Source organism: Rattus rattus, chromosome 2 (genome assembly GCF_011064425.1).
Source record: "Rattus rattus isolate New Zealand chromosome 2, Rrattus_CSIRO_v1, whole genome shotgun sequence".
Lineage (NCBI taxonomy): Eukaryota > Metazoa > Chordata > Mammalia > Rodentia > Muridae > Rattus > Rattus rattus.
In genome coordinates this window covers 210,690,882-210,711,412 of record NC_046155.1, presented here as the reverse complement: position 1 = coordinate 210,711,412, position 20,531 = coordinate 210,690,882, and the positions used below count along the sequence as shown (strand labels likewise).

The 20,531-nt window shown below is 43.6% G+C and overlaps 1 protein-coding gene across 1 annotated transcript in view; it reads left to right on the top strand.

Annotated features, from left to right (window-relative positions):
* The window catches only part of Enpp1 (ectonucleotide pyrophosphatase/phosphodiesterase 1), a 64,322-nt gene extending 56,481 nt beyond the window's left edge, over window positions 1–7,841 (top strand). The window contains exons 22-25 of the mRNA XM_032894897.1: window positions 254–334; window positions 1,233–1,365; window positions 3,047–3,209; window positions 6,407–7,841. Of these exons, the coding sequence (XP_032750788.1) occupies window positions 254–334; window positions 1,233–1,365; window positions 3,047–3,209; window positions 6,407–6,577 (548 nt within the window). The 3' untranslated portion in view covers window positions 6,578–7,841. The remainder of the gene's footprint in view (window positions 1–253; window positions 335–1,232; window positions 1,366–3,046; window positions 3,210–6,406) is intronic.
* Window positions 7,842–20,531: the final 12,690 nt, after the last annotated feature.

Genomic DNA, 20,531 nt, shown 5'->3' with positions numbered 1-20,531 from the left:
TAAGGTAAAAGTCTGAAAGGGTATGGTTCTCATTAACATTTCTGTTTCTTTGACAAATGATCAACACAAAGAAATGAGGTTATATTTTTATTTTTCTAAGGAACTTGGGCAAGTGTATCGCATTTACTGTCTGCTAGGACCTGGGCAGGTTTTACAGGCTTCGGCTGACTCTCAGCTAACTCTCCACCCCAAGAAATTGCAAAAACATTCTTCATGCCGCATGAAAAGAGTCATTTTCTTTTTTTCCTTACAGGACTAAACAGAGTCTCACGTCAAATATATTCTGAAGCCTTGCTTACTTCTAACGTAGTGCCAATGTACCAGAGTTTTCAAGGTAAAAACTTTTAACGATGGCTTGAGTATATGCAGATTTAGTCAACATAATATAGTTTATAGTTTTGATTAAATGTGTAATTATCAAACGCACTCTTCAGGTACTTGAACACACACACAAAAATCTATAAATCTAAGAGATCTATTCTAGTATATGTTTTGCTTTGTATTTATATGTTAGAAGCATTTTTGGCAAAAAGTATATGGTGTATTCTCTATAGGTACATAGTGAATCCAGTAATCTAAGATAACAGCTTTCGGTAGGGTTCTTTATTTAAATAAGTTTGGGTAATTGTTTTCATTTTAAAAGTTAATAGATTTCATAGCCCTCTTGGCCATTTCAGTATCTGATTCCTAAAAAGGTAAACAGGCACTCCTACATAAACTTAGGATACAGAATATAAAATATACCACTTTTTCTTTTCTTTTCTTTTTTTTTCAGAGCTGGGGACCAAACCCAGGGCCTTGCACTTGCTAGGCAAGCGCTCTACCACTGAGCTAAATCCCCAACCCCCTAAAATATGCCACTTCTGAGGACACTTTATTTGAATTTTTGTCTATGACACATGTATATTTTCAGAGGACAAATTCAATTATGAGGAGTGAGTGTGATTCATTGTGCCTCTTCGGTGCCTAATGTTGACACGCCGCCATTATCCCTACAGCTTACAGTGCATATTTCCCAATACAGAGATGGCGTTGAATCCATGCTTACGTTTTAGTCTTTCTGAAAGCCCACGTGAATCATACATCCTGGGCTTGGCACCAAACTGAAGCCAATCTCTACCTAGTCTTCAGCTGTCACAAAGACTAGCGCTGCTCTGCCCTGCTCGCCAGTTCCGCACAGCAGAGGGGTGTGTCGATCTTTTGAAATTGCAGCGTCTTCTCTCGTCTTTCAGTTATATGGCAATACCTTCATGACACCGTACTGCGAAGGTATGCCCAAGAAAGGAATGGCGTCAACGTTGTCAGCGGCCCCGTGTTCGACTTTGATTATGATGGACGGTATGATTCCTCAGAGATCCTGAAACAGTAAGAACCTATTTTATCCTCTTCAACGTAGCTGTAGAGGGAGATTTCCATCTAGTCAGCAGACCCTTTCCTATACAGAGCAACTTGTGTGTACGTAGGAGACACATCACCCAGAGGTGTTCTGAGAGCCCTATAATAGATATGATGCTCAGTTTCAATTGGATGTTTTTATCAATGAGAGAAGTCACGTCTCCCCGTTCACGGGCCCTGTGTACATGCTGACCCCAATCTCTGGTCTCTGTGTGGCTCAGTGCTGGGATGCTTAGTTAAGAGTTGGTCACTTAGAGCAGACACTGAGAGCAGTGCTAGTACGGTGACAGACATGCTGAGTGGAGGGGTAAGAAGGGACACGTAAATGCAGAGCCATAAGTCTGATGGCCTTGAGTTAACACCACAGTATCAAATCGGAAACGAAGAAACTGTCAATGGAACTGGTTTCATAAAATGAAACGGGGCTATTCTGAAACTGGTTGATGCTTTTGACTCTTTTGTGGGAAAGAGGCTCGGGGCAGGATTCAAATTCAGGATCTCCCACAGGAAGACAGGCACCCACCACTGAGCTATGGGCCTTACCCTGGGTGATCTCTATTAAAGCAGTAACTTAGCAGCATTTTCTAAAGAAAAACGGCTCCTGCAGCCGCAATACAGACACCGAACACTCTACGGAGATTTTTTTGACCCTCACAGAGAACTCTCTCATTGCTTTACATCTTAGGAGCACGTCAGTTTGTAAAACATGTACTTTTAAACCGAGTCTACTATTTTAGGTTTTTGTGTGTTCACTTGTTAGCAGCGGGGCTTCCCTACGTAGTCCTAGCTATCTTGGAACTTGCCATGTAGACCAACCTGGCTTTGAAGTCACAGAGATCCACCCGAGTGCTAGGATTAAAGGTGGTTGGCAACACACCCAGACGGCTTAGCTGTGTCAATTGAAGCAACCTTTTTTTCTTTTTAAACATAGCTGGCCTGTAAGACACGTTGTGGAGGTTGTGAGAGAGACCTTATGTGCCCCCCCCCCAGCCTTAGCCAGAGCTCTTGTTTTCAATGGATGTTACAGGTTATGACTCTACACGGGGTCACATTTGGGAAATAGTGATGCCTTACATTTTCCCCAGGAAATGAGCACAGGTGGAAAGACAGAGGTCTCAGCCTTAACAAGGGGCGGTGGTTAGTCTGTGATTCTTTTTCTCAGTTACAATTGGGAATACAAATAGAAATTCGGTCACAGGGAATGAGAATTCACGACATGTCCTCTCTGAAGGGAAGGAGGGGCTTTGGTCAATTATGGTGTGGCTGAGAGAAGACCATTGATGTTGATCTAGAGTTAGAATATTGGTTGTACGTTTGTAAGTGTTCAAGGATATAATATATGTATATATAATATATGTGTATATATATATGTATATATAATATATGTATATATATGTATATGTATAATCTGAATATTCTTTAGATAGAAATGGAGAAAGTCGAATTTTAATAGAAAAGTTACTTGAACATTCTACTTATTAGCATCAATGATTGAAGTATCGAGGTATCACAATTATTTAACTCTTTATAACATGCTTATTTAACTAGATGTAAACTTTAGCTGTGTCTTAGTAAAAGCAGGCTATACTGAAGTATTATTAGAAGAAAGATAAATGTTTCTTAATGAAAGTGAAAATCGCATATTTTACAGAAACACCAGAGTCATCCGCAGTCAAGAAATTCTGATTCCCACTCACTTCTTCATTGTGCTTACCAGCTGCAAGCAGCTGTCTGAGAGCCCCTTAAAATGTACAGCCTTAGAGTCTTCAGCCTTCCTATTGCCTCACAGGCCTGATAACATCGAGAGCTGTACAGTAAGTAACCTTCCTTGCCTCCCTCCCTCGAACACTGACCTGTGTGTGCCTTGCGTTGCTCAGTCTGGAACAAACAGAACTCCTCAGGGTACATGGGCTTTACCTGAAGGTGTTACATGTGGGCCTTGTTTTTTATTATATTGTTTACTTAGAGAGAGCATGGTGCGTGCGTGTGTATGTAAGTGTGTGTCTGTGTGTGTGTGTATCTGTGTGTCTGTCTGTGTATGGTGTGTCTGTGTGAGTGGTGTGTGAGTGTGTAAGTGTGTGTCTGTGTGAGTGTGTGTGTGTGTGTGTATGTGTGTGTGTCTGTGTGTGTGTGTGTGTGTGTGTGTGTGTGTGTGTGTGTGTGAGTGTGTGTGTGTGTGTGTGTGTGTGTGTGTGTGTGTGTGTGTGTGTGTGTGTGTGTGTGTGTGTGTGTGTGTGTCTGTGTGTGTGTGTGTGTGTGTGTGTGTGAGTGTGTGTGTGTGTGTGTGTGTGTGTGTGTGTGTGTGTGTGTGTGTGTGTGTGTGTGTGAGCGTGTGTGTGTGTGTCTGTGTGTGTGTGTCTGTGTGTGTGTGTGTGTGTGTGTGTGTATGTGTGGCTGTGTGTGTGTGTGTGGTGTCTGTGTGTCTCTGAGTGTGTGTGTGTGTCTGTGTGTGTGTGTGTGTGTGTGTGTGTGTGTGTGTGTGTGTGTGTGTGTGTATGTCTGTGGACATGCTTGCCTTTGTGCATTAGGCATGTTGGAGGCCCATGGATGTGTGAGAAGTAGATTCTCTTCTTCCAACATGTGGGATTTAGGGATTGAACTCAGGTTGTCAGGCTTGGTGACAAGTGCCTTTACCGACTCAGAGCCCTTCTCAATGGCCCTTACATTGATCTTTGAAAGTGACACATTTTTGTAGAAGACCACCTTGTCCTTGGGCCGGAAACTTCCAATGTGGATTAGTTGCTAAGGTCTAGATTAATTCGTGATAGGAATTTTCTTGGATCCCAAAGCTGGACTTGTAATCTCACTATTATAAATTAGTGTTAAATCTATAGCCAGAAAGCATTTAAATATGGTTCTTTTATGTCTAACTTTATTATGATCTTTCTTATAGTATTTGCCATTCCAGCGGGTTTTTTTTTTTTGAACCATTGTTGATTTTTTCATCAATTCTTTTCCTTGAGATATTAAATTGCTAATAAATATACATCAGTCGTCCAGAATGATGCAATAAGTATTAAACAGGAAATCTGTTCTGGAGCAATAGCTGAAACATCAGTACAGAGAAGCGAGGAAGGAGCCGCCTATGACAGGGTCAGCTGCGTACTGCCTTGGCGTGGTACTGTGATCAGTGGAGCTGCAAGGGACCCAGGCCGTTCGCCTCTTCTGTTCCACTCTGCTTAGTCCATGGCTTTGCCCCACATGAGCTAAAAATGACTCCTGCTTTTCAGATTTCACATCCGAATTCTGCACCAACATGCCAGCGGGGTGAGGCAGGCCCACATTTATCCTTTCATCAAAATGTTGTTAGGGGCTTGAGTCAGACATCCCAAAGCTGTTCTACTCTGCCATTCCAAAGAGGAGTGCCCTGCAGTTGTTAATGGGAACGTTGTATTCAGTTCTTTAATGGCAGCATAAAAGACACTAAATCTTGCATGGGAGCCAGAAAGAGGGTTATTTTAAAGCTTGTTACACAGTTACGGATCCTTCTGCTTCCCCTCGGAAGGAGTGACTAAGCCTGAGTTGCGCTAGCCTGAAGAAACACTCTGGTCCTGTGTCCTCTTCCCCCATTCCTAAGAATGTTGAAACAAGTGGACACTGCCTGCTGATAAGGAGTTCACGAGTCCCACGTCTGCTGCTCCTCCCAAAGCCAGAATAAGGGTTGTGGTGGGGAGGGAACTGGGCAGCAGGAAATTTAAGCTTGACAGCAAATGGGAGGTTGCTGGTCTGCTTTTATGGGAAAACGCTGTTTATTATTTTCTGGTCCCAAGAGTGCATGGAGCTTTTAAAACAATTACATTTATTAATAAAGTGTGTGTGTGTGTGTGTGTGTGTGTGTGTGTGTGTGCGTGTGCACGTGTGTGTGCAAATGCCATGGGGATCTCAGAGAACATCTTTCAGGAGTTGGCTCCGTCCTTCCCTGACCTTTGTCCTGAGAATTAAATTCATGCAACCAAGTTTGGCAGCAAGGGCCATTCGCTGCCGAGCCATCCTTCTGGCCCCCGAGGCCTTTTTGATACATGTCTTTGCCCTTTTCGCGTGGCCGTTTTCAGAAATGCTTATAGCAGATGGCTGTATCATTTCTATACACGTTATCTGATTTAACTACGATCTCTACTTCCATGGACTAGAAAGTCTGCCTTTGGTTCTTTTCTGATCACACATTATCTAGGTCTTTACCCTCTTCAGAAATGAAAATTGATTTTATGTGTTTTCAGCCCCATTTTCATGGACCATAAAGATGACATGCCTATGGTAGCCAGAGTTGGTGTGATATAGTTACTCACGTCTTTATACTTGATCTTTAAAACCACCCTGGCACAGGGCCAGGAGAGATGGCTCAGTGCTTAAGAGTACTGGCTGCTTTTCTAGCGGCCCTTGGTTGGAGTCTTAGCACCTACATGGTAGCTAGCAGCCATCTATAACTCTAGTTTCAGGAGATCTGATCGCCTGTTTTTCATTATGGACAGATAATGCATTCAGGAAAAAAAAATAACCCACCATATATATAAAAATTAAAAGTAAATAAATCTCAATAATAAAATTAATAACTAAATAGATAAATATACCCTCCTAGAAGATATGATAAAGGAATACAAATTTACTTGTTAGGTTAAATTTCTAATAGGACATTCACATGACCAGAACTTGGATCTATTTTCCCCACATTTTTTTCTCTACCATGTTATATAGTTCCCATTTCTGGTATTTTTTTTTAATACCAGAAACCTCTAGGAATGAGTATTCTTTTAGCCATGCAGTGTGTACCCATCTGTTCTCAGTTTGCTTCCTTTCCTGTAATTCTGGTCTATCTAATTCAACAGTCATGCCTATTGTATACACTGGAAAATATGCTACTCAAAAGTGTGGATTATGCCTAAAATGGGTCCTGTGCCTTCTGTCATTTCCCAGCCTAAAATGTCCTAAGTAAATAAACTGAGAAGAGGGGACCTTATTGGGAATGTGGACTGAGTGTTCTCTGCTGACCATTCTTCCTCCTCTGTCCGTCTAGCATGGAAAGCGGGAGTCTTCATGGGTTGAAGAGTTGCTGGCCTTGCACAGAGCTCGGGTCACAGACGTTGAGCTCATCACGGGTCTCAGCTTCTACCAGGACCGACAGGAGTCAGTTTCAGAACTGCTGAGGTTGAAAACACACTTGCCAATCTTCAGCCAAGAAGACTGATTGTTTTTTTATTAAAAAAAAATACACCATAGATCTTTTTGAAAGAGTCTTATATTTTATACAGTCCTCTACACTTTTGCAATGTTTGGAAGCTGTAAAGTGGAGTTAAAACTGGGAATCCCATGTGGTGCTGGTGTCTCCGGGCTGTGTGAGGACTCCACACATCTGCAGAGTGTTCCTGTCCTGTGCCGTGCAGATTTCCTGTCTAAGAATTAGATGTGTTCCTAATGCGCTGGGAGTAAAGACACCACCTCACACCCAGAAGTGCTCTTGGGTCTCCCGTATGGGACAAGGGGCAGTGAACATGGTCTGGGGACCTGATGTTGGAATCGTGCTATTGTTAATAAAACTAGGTAAAGGACTGGGGTAGCTCATGACCCATTAAGGAAAAGGGAAAACTGTCCTGGATTAATTTTTATTTAGAGACTGAGTTTTAATTCAATGAGGTCCTATTTCTATCTTTTCTTTCTCCTCCACCAATAACCAAATAGTTGGCCTTGTGCTTTTAAAACAAATTGTGATCAGATCTCTTCAGGTGTAGTGACTTGCAAAAACTGGACTTTGATGGAAAATTTGTGAGTTGAGTGTATCTAGCTTTTATAAAAAATCAGACTCTACATTTGTACACATGTACAAGTGTACACATGTACACCTGAACAAGTGCACATGTACATGCTCTTGCACATGCATACTCACACAAACACACACACACACACACACTCACACTCACACTCACACACGTGTACATGTGCACGCTCTTGCAATACTAGTCCCAGTTCTCTTCACTAGAAATAAATGAAGACCAAAAAAGAGCCCTGAGCATGGCTTTCTCAGGCCATTAAAATTGGGCTTCGTTTGGGTGAAACCCCAGAGAAATATTGGCATTTACAAAGTGACATTTTTCCAATGAGAAGAGTGTTTCCTCGCGCAAGAGACCAGCCAGTGGGAGAAGGACTTTACCTGGCCTAGCTCTTCAGTTTGAAGCTGTGTCGATAAGAAGAGAATGTGTCACCCCTCACTCAACATCTTCACTATGCACACAACGAATGACACGCTGATGTAATTTCCCCTCTGCATTGATTCTGCCCTTGTTCCAACCGGTGATCCTCCAGAGGCTGTGTTACATTTTAGGTTTCCTGGGTCCATTTTGATATAATATTACCCTACCAAAGACTTTCATATGTCCTTCCTAGGATAATCATTCCTTTTGTCATCTGTAAAGATGTTTAGGTAATAAAACGTGCAATCAACATTGACGTGATAACTTAGAAGGTGGTGTTTTGTTTTACCCATAGGCTCTGGTGCGTGTATCTCTCAGTCTGTTCTTTCCACCTTTGGTTTCTGCCAGTCTGTCTACGGTTTTGTTTGGCTTCATATGTTACCTTTCATTGTATCCATTCTGCTGCTGTTCTCAGTGGGTTTATACATAAGCTATTGTTTTATTTGTAAAATGTTACTTGTGTCCTGCCTCTTTATGTCTTCTCTCTGCTGAGAAGTGTTATTCCATTGACTATCAAATTCTTTGCTTGCTTCATGTGGGCTTGCCGTTGCTGGTTGGAGCATTTTTATGATGAAGTTGGATAGTTCTTGGTTCGTCCACATTTCCTGTATCAGTCTTTGTTTCTATCAAGAGTGGGTTTTTCTTGTCCTCAACTTATTTTTCTGCTTCCGATGATTGTTTTAAATTAAAACCTGGATATTTTAGGCATTCTGTCTTAACACCCTGCATCCTGGGTAAGTCTCCTCTGACGTTATTCCTGCAGGAATACTGGGGGCTCGGCTTCCTTCCTACAGTCTGGGAGCTGACGTATTCCACCTCCTCCATTGATACTGGGATGAGAGGAGGTACGCAAGGTGGGGATTCAACTCTCTGCTCGTTCATTGCTGATGCCTCCCAGGCTGAGATGTGAACCGGACCACTTACTGCTTCTGGCTGGTCTCCGGTGGTGCTGACATCCTGGAGAAAACTTCATCCCCACTGGATGGGATGACACTCTCAGACTGCTCAGACCTTGCGGGCCCCGCCCTGGCAGTGGAGCTGTTAAGCTGAGGCCCGCTTCATAGCTTGCCGAAGGTAGAAGTGTAGGTGCCACACCCTTCCCTGGTGTGTGTGTGTGTGTGTGTGTGTGTGTGTGTGTGTGTGTAGGTCTTCTGTGTGTTTCATTGGTGCAGAGTAGATTTTGCTGAGTCCTGCTTTGTCCTTTGGATGGTGAGAGCCGGCCATGTTTTCCACTCCCTGCCCAGCCCCCCCCCCCTTTCTGGCATTTTCATGTTGCTTCTTCATCAAGCCTGAGGTATATGAGCTAAAAGGAAACCTTGGAACATAGTACGTTATTCTTGAGTCCCCAGGTACTCAGTCTGCCTATGTATTACTCAGTCCTCCTGGGTTTGTTTTATGTGTGATATAACAGCTTTGTCACCAGTTAGCAGGATAAGTGCTTCACTTTTGCAGAAATGTCTCACAAACTATGTCTATGTCTATGAATGTATATAATAACACTATTAGTTACATGTCCCACTCGGCTTGAAGCATCCTAGTGGGGCTTCATTAAATGGATAGGTTCCCATTCTCTGAGCTAGACACCAAAGTTGTAAAGAGGAACTGGCTACAGTTCCTATAATCTTGAGGAAACAGGCCACAGGGGCAGATGTGTGAGTGGATTCCTAAGGAGTAGAAACTGATGGTGAAATATGAAAGATATTAATTAATTAATTAATTAATTAATTAATTCAGAGTCTATAGCTCTTAGAGGCTACCTGTAGGTGATGGTGGCTTTATCCTACTTTTTCTGACAAGGACTATTATGCAGAATGACACACACCCCCTTTAAATCCTAAATTTGACTTCTGTACCTTGGGAATCCATACTTCTTTTTTTTTAATTAGATATATTTCTGTATTTACATTTCAAGTGTTATTCTCTTTCCCAGTTTCCTGTCCATAAGCCCCCATCCCCCTCTTCCTCCATACAGATGTTCTTCCTCCATCCATCCTTACTGCCCACCCCCCATATTCCCCTGCACTGGGGGTCCAACCTTGACAGGACCAAGGGCTTCCCCTTCCCCTGGTGCCCCAACAAGGCTATTCATTGCTACCTATGCAGTTGGAGCCCAGGGTCAGTCCATGTATAGTCTTTGGGTAGTGGCTTAGTCCCTGGGAGCTCTGGTTGGTTGGCATTGTTATTCTTATGGGGTTGCAAGCTCCTTCAACTCTTTCAATCCTTCCTCTAATTCCCCCAAAGGGGGTCCTGTTCTCAGTTCAGTGGTTTGCTGCTAGCAGGCACCCATACTTCTTAAGGAACGTAAGTAAATTCCGAAGAAAATGGCCTGTGTAGTCAGTACCTTTATTGCTGAGAAAGAACCAGGCAGAAATTTTTTAAAAGTGTTTTCAAGAACCAGAGATGCAGACAAGATGACAGTTGGAAGAAGGTAGAGGCTCAGAGTCTGTGGGGAAAGTGCATCTGAAGTGTTCTGGGACTGTTAAAATGGAGGCTGCGGAGAGGCACGTGCTCAGGAGACGAGGGGAGACGGCGTGTTCAGGAGATGTGATGCGATGAGGCAGATGACTCGCGTGAGAAGTTTGGTCCTCCATGACTTTTTCTATGTTATTAGCCAGGGTAACTTCTGTCCTGTGGGTACATGCTTATCTGCCAGATGAACTAGCACTTGAACTTTGAAACAATTAAGCTGATTACCCTTCGTGTAGAAGCTTGTAACAGGAAGAGGGTGATGGTAAATGCATTCCTAAGCTATAATTCTAGCATGACTACAGAGCAGGGACGTTTGTGGGCTGCTTTTGGTCATTCTAAATATTGTAAAAAACAAGAAATTCTTCTATAGGATGTGGGTGTGTCTATACTAAGAAATGTCAATGTCTTAATAAAACTTTAATATACCGAGTCTTGGCAGCTTTCCTATGTAGCTACGTGTGAGGGGCGGGATGGGGGAGGGGTGGAGCTCCCCACAGGGAAAAAAAACGATCTGGAGTCCAAGCATTGTTGACATTAAACCACAGCTGCATTGTTGGGGGGAGAAAAGGAAGTAAAGTTCACAGAGCAAACGCTGCCAGCCTGCAACCTCTGTCCTCTTTGGGGGCAAAGGCATGTGACTGTCATTCTAGTGTCTAGAATAGTCTGTAACTAGAGGAAAGGTGCTAACTTGTGACAACTATAGACATCTTCAGTGTGAAATGTTTGCAAGTATCCCTTCCACTGTAAGTAAGGATTCAAGAAAAAAGGTGGTTTACTAGAAATTGTATCTATTATCGGAGACTATAAACACATGAAATATGTTTGGTACCAATGGAAGAATCTGTCTGGATGCCACAGAAATTGACATAAAACTAAGGCTCAGTTTTTTTTCTCTGGTAGCTTTGTGTATTCTCAGCTTCTTCCTGTTTTGTGGGAAGATTTCTTATCAATTTCCAATGCAACTGACCTGTGCTTTACTGTTTTCCCAATGCTGTTCCAATTGAACTCTATGCTGAAGTGTAAACTATCAGGTCAGGGGACAGTCTCAAGGTTTTGATAAGAATAACTAATGCTTTCACTTTAAATTCTAATCTTGTTACCTATCAAAAACTCAGAATTCAGTGTCTGGGGAGATGGCTCAGCAGTTAAGAGCATAAACTGCTCATCCGGAGGTCCTGGGTTCACTTCCCAACAACCACATCGAGGCACACAGATGTCTGACTCCGATTGCTGGGCAATCCCGAAATCTCTTCTGGCCTCTGCAGGCACTGCGTGGACGTGACGCACGCAAGCAAGAACCCTCAAACCTATAAAGTAAGAAGAGTAAGAATTCACAAGTAGAATCCGTTTCAGTCTTCACTTACACAGTAAAAGTACAGAACACGCTTATATAGGAATAGAAGACTGTTGATGATATCTCAAGAATTTTATCTTAGAATGACCAGATGTTTTTCACTATAGAAAATATTTATGGCACTAGGCCCGGAGGCACACTCCTACGTTCTCAGCACTGGGAGACTGAGGCAGAAGGATCACGTGTTCAAGACTGGCTTGGGCTATACAGAAAAAGTGCTGTCTGAAGTTTTTTTTAAAAAAGCAGAACTGTTTACAGCTCTACAAGTACCAGTGTAGTAACTGGGTGCTGCCCATGGCAAAAAGGCCTCAGAACTGGACGTGCAATATGGAGAACTAGAAAGTGTTTTAAATGAGGTAAAATTTCTTAGTCTAATGAGTGTGTCGGATTGCTCAAATTTGCAGTTTTTAAATACTCTGCACGACCCCTCTAACTCTGGCTTCTTATCTTTCGCTCTGTACCTGGACAAGGTTGCTACTTTGAAGAGCTACTCATGCCTCTTGAGTTACAAACGGATACAAGTTTGCCAATCCCGAGAGCTCCCGGCACTTGTATCTGACATGGCCACTTTGTTTCCAACGGCTCATTTTAATCCAGGAATCTGATAGCATTCAACCAGAGCAGGACTAGCAGTGGCTTCCCAAGTTGTGCTGATTATACCGTGTCAGGGTGTGAGGCATTCAGGGTAAGTTGGAGCTGAGGGGAGGGCAAATGGAATTCCTGTCCCTCTGTGCTCATTTGTGAACATTAACCTTGAACACGGGTTCTCAAACCACCTTTTGGGGGTCAGATTTCAGATATCCTACATATCAGATATTTACATTATGATTCCTAACAGTAGCAAAATTATAGTTACGAAGTAGTAAAGAAAATAATTTTGTGGTCACATACCATGAGGAACTGTATTAAAGGGTTACAACATTAGGAAGGTTGAGAACCACTGCTGCAGTACAAGGTCTGTCAGACCCTTCTAGATATAAAATAGCAGACAATCCATGCCCCAAGGCTCCTGGTACTTCTTGTGTGGCTGTAACATGGGTGGGTGGATGGATGGATCATATCAAGAAGTTGTATCAGACCCTAGCCACAACAGCAAGTACATGCTTGCTAATGGAAGAATCTACAGCCACCACAGGGAAGACAGTAGTTTCAAGAGTGTTCAGTTGCAGCCAGTTATCACAGGGACAACTTCTTCATCTTGCTGGCGGGAGCAAACTGAGTTCATGGTCCCAGATCCACAACCAACTCCTTGTTCTCTTATCAGCTTGAGTTACGTGTCAAATATCCAGGATGAGGTCTGACCACCAAGGCTCTGAGTCAAAGGCCTTGAAACCAGGTGGCCAGGGAATGTTTACTTGTTTCCTGTCACTTGCTGGCCCCAAGTCAGGGAAAAAAAAACCACAATGAAGCATTGTCAAAATATGATTGGACAATGCTGCAGCCTAGCCCGTTTCTCCTTGATTTGTGGCTTCATCCTTAAATATGCTGTGTAACTTTTCCTCATGGATGCAGTTCAGCTCTAGAGTCTGCTCTCTGGCCCCGATGGGTCAATAACGGCATGATTATAACACGTCTTTGTCATCTGAATTGACCTGGTGTTTGATTTTGTTGGATTTAAGTGGACACCATAACACATTCCAGTAATAAAATGCCTAATTAAGGCAACTGAAGGAAGAATGCATTGATTCTGGCTTTCAGTTACAAGGGAATCCAGGTCATTACCACAAGGAAAGCTTGGGGTGGGGCGGGGGTGGGGGCTGAGGGCTGGGGGCAGATGGCTATCGCTGCCAGTATGGAAACAGAGAGAAAACAGGAAGTGGGGATCAGGCTACAAAAACCTCAAGCCCGCCCCCATGTTTCCTCCCGTTAAAGTGCCATCTCCGGCAGGTTCCATGACTTTCCCAAACACTACCAGATGGAGGCGCATTCAAGTACAAACCTATGGGGAAGGCACCACACTCAAGCCATGGGTTGTCTGGTTATAAGCGTACAGAATCCTTAGCGTCTACAGAGGTCCCAGGGACCTGCCATGATCTCTTCTTAAAGAAAAAGCTATCACCACAAACGTCATGAGACAACAGATGCTGACTAAGAAATTATGCCACAGAGACTATCTCTGCCTGGGCTCCCTGCTGGGCCTGTTGTGATTGTAGCCTTTGAACTGGTTCCCAGAGCTGTAGCCGATAAGGTTTATGGTCTGTTTCACAGGGATTATAATTTGGTAACACAACATACATTTCCTCAGTGGTTATAAGCATGTCTTCATATTGATCTATGATTTTTTTTTCAGATATTTATTATCATGTCGTTAAAGTCATATGTTACTAAAAGCAGAAATAAACAGTATATCCATTTCTAGTACACACATATATCTGGGGGCCTTAAAAACATGCTCAGGTGAGCAAAAAGTGTTGGATCATTCCTACCAAAACATCTACTTGAGTGCAAACACATTGCAGGAGGGCTGGGGGACAATTGTACAGGAAATACGGTTGGTATTTTCATTTTGTATATTCATTAAACTCTATTTTTTTTTTTTTGAGGCAAGGTCTCATGTAGCCCAGGCTGCCCCCATTTCCTCCTTCTCCCTCCCAGGTGCTGGGATTACAAGAGGGCTCCACTGTGCCAGCTTTAATGGAATACTTTAAAAGAAGTTTATTTAGACATACTGTACCAGTACACAAGTCAGATTCTTTTTTTTTTTTTTAAGTCAATAAAAGTAAAATTGCCTTTCAAGGGTCTCAGGGACCCCCACCCTGGGGAAAGTCTGCTGCCCCCTGAAGGGAAAGAGGAAAGAAAGCCTTTTCTGGCTTTTGCCTTCCACATAAAGCACCCCAAGGAGCTGTAGCACACAGACAGCAGACACACTCGTTTGGCAAAAGTGGCCATGTGTGCCCCACCGACTCACATCAGAACTTCTGGAAAGAGACAAAGAGCTGGGAGCAACCAGACAGCAGCTCTCCCAGACAGCAGCTGAGACAAGGCTGCCATCAGCTTTCTGACGTCTTCCCAGGGAGGAGAAACCTTTCCCCACTACTTCCTGTCGGTGAAATCCAGGGTAATGGGATGAACCTAGGCTCAGGTTCTGAGAACTAACAGGGCCACGTGTCTCCATAATCGTCCTGTCCTTCGGTGTCCCGTGGAAGGCTGACAGAAACAAAGGCTTCTCTGAGACAGATCACGTGATGCTGCCGCTGACGTTTCTGTCACACCTGCTGCCACTGCTTCTTTCCTTCAAACGTTTGTGCTGAATGAATTCCATGCTCTCCCAGTAAGTCTGTAACACAGTCACACTCTAATCCTACCCTGGCGAGGAACTTCAGCCTGTAAACAAGATGTCATGGTGTCTGTTTAAAACCGCACTTACCATGTTCACGGTCACTCATTGACGTTTCTGTCCAAACCAGAATAGTGACTTTTGATTTTATTTTAGTGTGTGTGTGTGTGTGTGTGTGTTTGTGTGTGTGTGTGTGTGTGTGATGTATGTATACACGGTGTGGCCGGAAGCATACATGGAGGCAAGAGGAGGAAAGTGCTCCACTCAGTTCTTTAAGAAAGAGTCTCTTACTTTATTCAGAGCTAGGGTAACAGCCAGTGGTCCCCAGTAACCTCCGATCCCTGTCTATCAATGGGGGATTAAATAACGTACCTGGAGTCTTACATAGGGGTTAAGGGTTTGAACTAAGGCCCTTTGTTTGCACAGCAAGTGCGTTTACGCACTGAGCCATCTCCTCAGATCCCCCAGAATAGATCTTGGAATGAATGTGCTCTTGGAGCACCAGGCACAGGAAATCACTACTAAAGAGAAGGCAGAACGAATCAAGAAAGGCTTCACTTCTTGACTGAGGAGTGATCATGTGGGTTATGGCATTCGTAGGAAACAGATACAAAATTCAACAAACACGGGAAAACATTTTCAGTCATTTATAAGTCGAAACTATTTTTCTGTGCTGGGCCCTCAAGAATAGATGCGGTGTTTCAGCCATCACAGGGAAGGTGGGGCCCCCGGAGAGTCGTATCTTGGAGATATGACTCCAAGCACACAAACTGTTATATGCCATCTAAGGGGGAGCTGGCGATTTGCTTCAAAAAATAAATAAGAGTTCATAAACTATAACATGAATTTCGGGACTTTGTTTTGAGGAAAGCATGGTGCAATTTTAGGATAATGCAGTGATGTCAAATCTGAACATTGGCTCATTAGAGAAATTATAGAGAACTCATACAACAGGCCAGGTTCCTGCAATCTGGCACTTGCCTTCCTTATCAGAGGGGAAAGCTGTACAGTATATAAATTGGAAATGGTAGCTTTCTCAGTAGCAGCGGAGACTGGGAAAACAGAATGCCCCACCCCCTTCTTTTTGCCTCTGGACTCTTCTGTCCCCCTCCTTTCTTCTCCCTTCTCAATTTCTCTTCCCACTCTTCCAGTGGCTCTCAACTTTCCCAAGGCTAGACCCTTTAACACAGTTCTTCATGCCCTGGTGAACCCCCTATCATAAAATTATTTTGTTGCTACTTCACAACTGTAACTTTGATACTGTTATACATCATATTCACAAAGTATCTGATATGCAGGGTATCTGGGAGGCCACCCCAGGGTCCTTTGGCCTTCAGGTTGAAAACCATGGCGCTAGAAGCCATGCCCTGGAAGTAGGGCACGGTGCAGCAAGCAGGTCCCTAGGACTTAACTGTGCTGCGTAACTAATGTGTGTAAGGAACCTTGCGAGACCCTCCATCTCCACGGCAGTCGCTCAAAGGAAGCACAGTCTAGGTTTCAGGTAAAAAGAGATGGTGTGAAGACAGAGGCCATGCTGGGCGGTGGGGGGAAAGACCACCTCAGACTGTCGGGCTTTTGCAGGGCTCCTTGATGCCCCTTGCTGCACTCAGAAGAGCCACCTGGCAGGGCACAGATTGTCCTTGGGATTCTGAAATGTGGAAGTTGTCACATAAACCCAACGCATCGATTTGTTGTGAACCCTAAGTGAGATCAGACAATTTGTGTCGCAAACCTGTCCGAAGAGGGGATGGGTGACAACCCACAGCCTGTTTCCTTTTCTTTTAACTTACATCTTGTTTTTTGAAATTAAAAAATGATTATATCGTTTTCTCCCTTTTTGTTCCTCCCTCCTACCCTTCCCATGTAGGGCACCCATCAGCCCTCATGCTCTCTGAACACTTTTCTTCTTCTGTAAGAAGATTGGTAAGGTAAGTTGGGCTTCCAAGGGATGTGGGCAGGAGCTGTGTCTGTATTTCAGCTTTTGGTGTGGTTTTTCCAGAGCAGTGGCAGTGGAGGTTTATATCATTCTCGTGTCCCCCTTTTCCTTGTAAGACAATCTGCCTCTTTGGACGTATTCTGCCCACTATCCCTCGAATTGTGTGAATGAAACTAATTATGGTCTCCTATAGTCAGGGGTGGCTGCCACAGTTTTACGACATCGTGACCTTAAAACCCAGTAACCAGCATTGGCAAGTGCTGCCCATCGGGGCCAGAGTCTGTGTAATTCCTCGGCTAGTTGACATTTGGAGAAGCACTTGACCCAGATAAAAAAAAGAATAGGTCTGGTTCTGCTTCTTTATGTGTAGATGTTTGTTCCTTTAAAGGGCACACGCCATTTCCACCTGTGTGCTGGTTTCATATTCCTCTGTAGACAGCAGCAGGACTCGCCACAGCCAAAGGGAGCAAAGAACGTGGGTGTTCACCTGTCAGTGATCAAAAGATGGTGTATGGATGCACACGGTGAGATGCTGTTGCAGCATAATTTAAAAAGTGGCTTGACTGGTCCCCAAGCATCACCACTCCTCGCTGGGCCCCTGGTACTCTCGGACCCGGGCAGTTGCTTCCTGGTGTTAGTTCTGGCCCCAGCGGTCTCTCCACTCCCATTGCTACTCACCCTGGCTAGCCCTGGCCAGGGCTATATATTAGCGTGGAGATTATCGGAAGTTAGGGAACCGTAGCAGGGGACAAACAGTCGGTCAGTGCTGTATAGGATGAAAGCTTTGTTTTGTTTTTGAGACAGGGTTTCTGTGTAGGCCTGGGTGTCCCGGAACTCACTCTGTAGACAACGCTGTTCTCAAACTCTTTGCCTCTCGAGTGCTTCGATCAAAGCTATGCGCCACCACGCCCAGCCTAGGATGAAAGGTTTTTGATATCTTTTCCCAAACAATGATAATGTATTTAATGCTATTGAAATGAACTTTCCTTCAAATTAGTTAAAAGTAGAATTTTATGTTTTGATTTACAAACTATCATTTAAAAAAAAAATAAGTGAACGTTAAAGGTTGCATTGACATGATAGATGCTAAGTCCTGGGTACAGATGGAAAACACGCTTGATTCTTACTGATATGAAACAAACAAACAAACAAACAAACAAACAAATCAAAGAACAGTAAAAACCACCCCCAAGTTATATCACGGGGCCGCATGAATGTGAGGAGCAGAAACAAAACAAAACAAAACAAAAACGAACAGGGTCTCTCTGCGCTAAGGAATTGTTCGCCCCCTGCTGGCCAGTCTTGGAATTGTTCTGCTTGAAGAAAAAGCATGGTAGGAATAAGAACACGTTCAGTTAAGTTGTTCCTGTTACTAAAAGGTAAATATTCTCATTCACCAAAATGTTCTGTGTATAAATGTCAGATTCCTCACCTGTCCCTGAAATCACTCACTCATTCATTCCTTTGTTTATTAAAATGAACCCACCAGTCTTTACTTAACTCTATGTATTGTGACACTGCTGATGGACTTACTGCCCAGAGGAGTGCAGACACACGTGTCATGAAATCAATGTTGAGGAATTATGAGTGTGATAGACGACAACTCGATTCCAGAGCATAGGAATTGGGAAGATGGAATATTCCATAGTTCAAGAACACCCATTAAGCTCAGAAAGTAAAAACTGAAAGGCTTCAGGAAGTCCCCGAAACTGAGCAGATACATCAGTCCCCTTCTTCCTTAAACATACATAAGCAGTAAGGACTGCTAAGAGACACCGAGATAGACCAGCTAAGCCTCCTGGAAGACCAGAGGCCAGCCAAGCTGCGAATACAAGACAGAGACAGTAACCTGTTGTGAATGAAGGAGTGACAAGTCCCATAGGTCCGTAATTAGCAAATTTATCCATACCTTTAGAATCTGCTTTAAAAGCATGTGTGTTTCTATGTAATTTTATCCCATGTGTAGATCTGTTAAATATCAATACAGCCAGGGAGGAGAATTATCACATTCCCACAAGTTTTCAGGCCCCCCCTATTCTAACCCACCTCCTTCTTCCACCATTCCTAAATCCTGGAAACCAGCAGTATTGTCTGGTGAATTCTTGGGGAGACACTACCGAATGTCTACTCACTCCAGATAGGGAACCAAGAGCAGACTAAGTACAGGAACCCCTGAAGTTCAATTTGATGAACCAATGAGTTTTACTAAGGTAAAGTTTTATAGTTGCAGAAATGACTCAAAGACCACCGTATCACAAAAGCCCACCTCAGTATTGATGACAACTCACAAAAGCTGGGAACCTGGAGTAGACGCACAGCAGCTGATCTGTCTCCATCTCTCTTCAGTCTTTATTGGTTATGTCTGTTTAAGGAAGAAGGGGCCTGGTGAATCTGGTCAGTTTCAGGAACTTCCTGAAGACTTTTTGCCACCTGAGCTTAATGAGCGTCCTTGAACAATAGACTATTTCATCCTCTCTTACCACATCTTGTTGCCTCAGCTCTCTACCATGCTGCATGTAAACTGTCAGACAACAGTTAGTCATCCAGACAACAGTTAGACATCTCTGGATGACCTGGGATGCAGAGACATGTAAAAACCAGCCTTCGTGCCAGTGCAGGAAATTCAGTTATCATTTGCTTGTAGCCCCTGTCAGGATTAGTTGGATGTGTTTCTGTGGACTCAAGTTAGACTATCTATTCTGTCCCCTCAGTCTATCCTACCTTGGATACTGTCCCTTTGTGTTTAGTCTTAAGATCAGGAAGAGTAAATTCTCCCTGTTTCTTTATTTTTATGTTTGTTTTGGGTGCCTTAGTTTTGATCTCTTCAAATTCCAAGACACTCACGACTTTCTCAAGGCACACATCCTACTGAGTTTTGACAGCAAAGGGGACAGAGAAGGGCCACTCTAAGCTCTATACTGTAAGAGTATACGCTTGTACTTGAAAAGGATAGGGGCCCTTGACTCTGAGTCATGAGAGCCTATCTGTACTTTCCACCGTGTGAGGGAATCTGGATGTGCATACTGTAAGCTGCCCAGCAAGTCCACGTTGTCAACTGACTGGAGTTAATCTTTAACCTAAAGGTAACTCGGATGATTGGGAAGAATCATTGCTCAGAGGCTAGCCTGGGTGTGTAACACTCCCTGCAGAAGGAAGGATGATAGTGTGAGGGGAACATGTAAGAGGAAATAAGGAGAAACACACCAGCACAGCATTTCCTAAAGACAAGGTGGACCGAGTGACCAGAGCGGCAGGACTAAATGTTGTTCTGGTTTCTTATAAAACATGCTACAGGAGGAAGTCATGCTTCTCCGCCAGGTTGCCAGTCCTCTGAGGGAAGCACTGATCTTGTCTGCTCATTCATTGCCGTATGACTGATGAACAGCAAGGTTTTCTGCTCTGGTTATAACCGGAACAAGGCAAGATGTCTGTGTCCTGTCAACTCTCTGCCACTTCAAACAGAGTGCTATATGTCCCAGCCGGTGGAATAAAGGAAAAAGGAAATAAAATAATACAGGTTCAGGAAGGAGAAATGAGACTTTAAGTTTATAGATGTCACAACTGTTTATATACACAAACGCCAGTGAACCTACAAACAAAGTCACTAGAGAAGTGGTTCTCTGCCTGCAGGCCACAGTCCCTGGGGGGAGGGGTCACATATAAAATATTTACATTAAAATTATAACAGTAACAAATTGTTATGGGTTGTTATGGTTGGAGGTCACCACTGCCTGGGATGTATATGTCCTATATGGGATATCATTATTAGAAGTGAAGGAGTCGATAGTGTTTCTGTATTAAGTGACTGCAGGATTAGGAAGGTTGAGGACCACTGCTTCAGTGCTACAGAGAGCTTTCAGCAGGGCTTCGGGCTGTGACATTGCACTGATGAAGTGACCTCTGGTGTCCGTTTAGGGA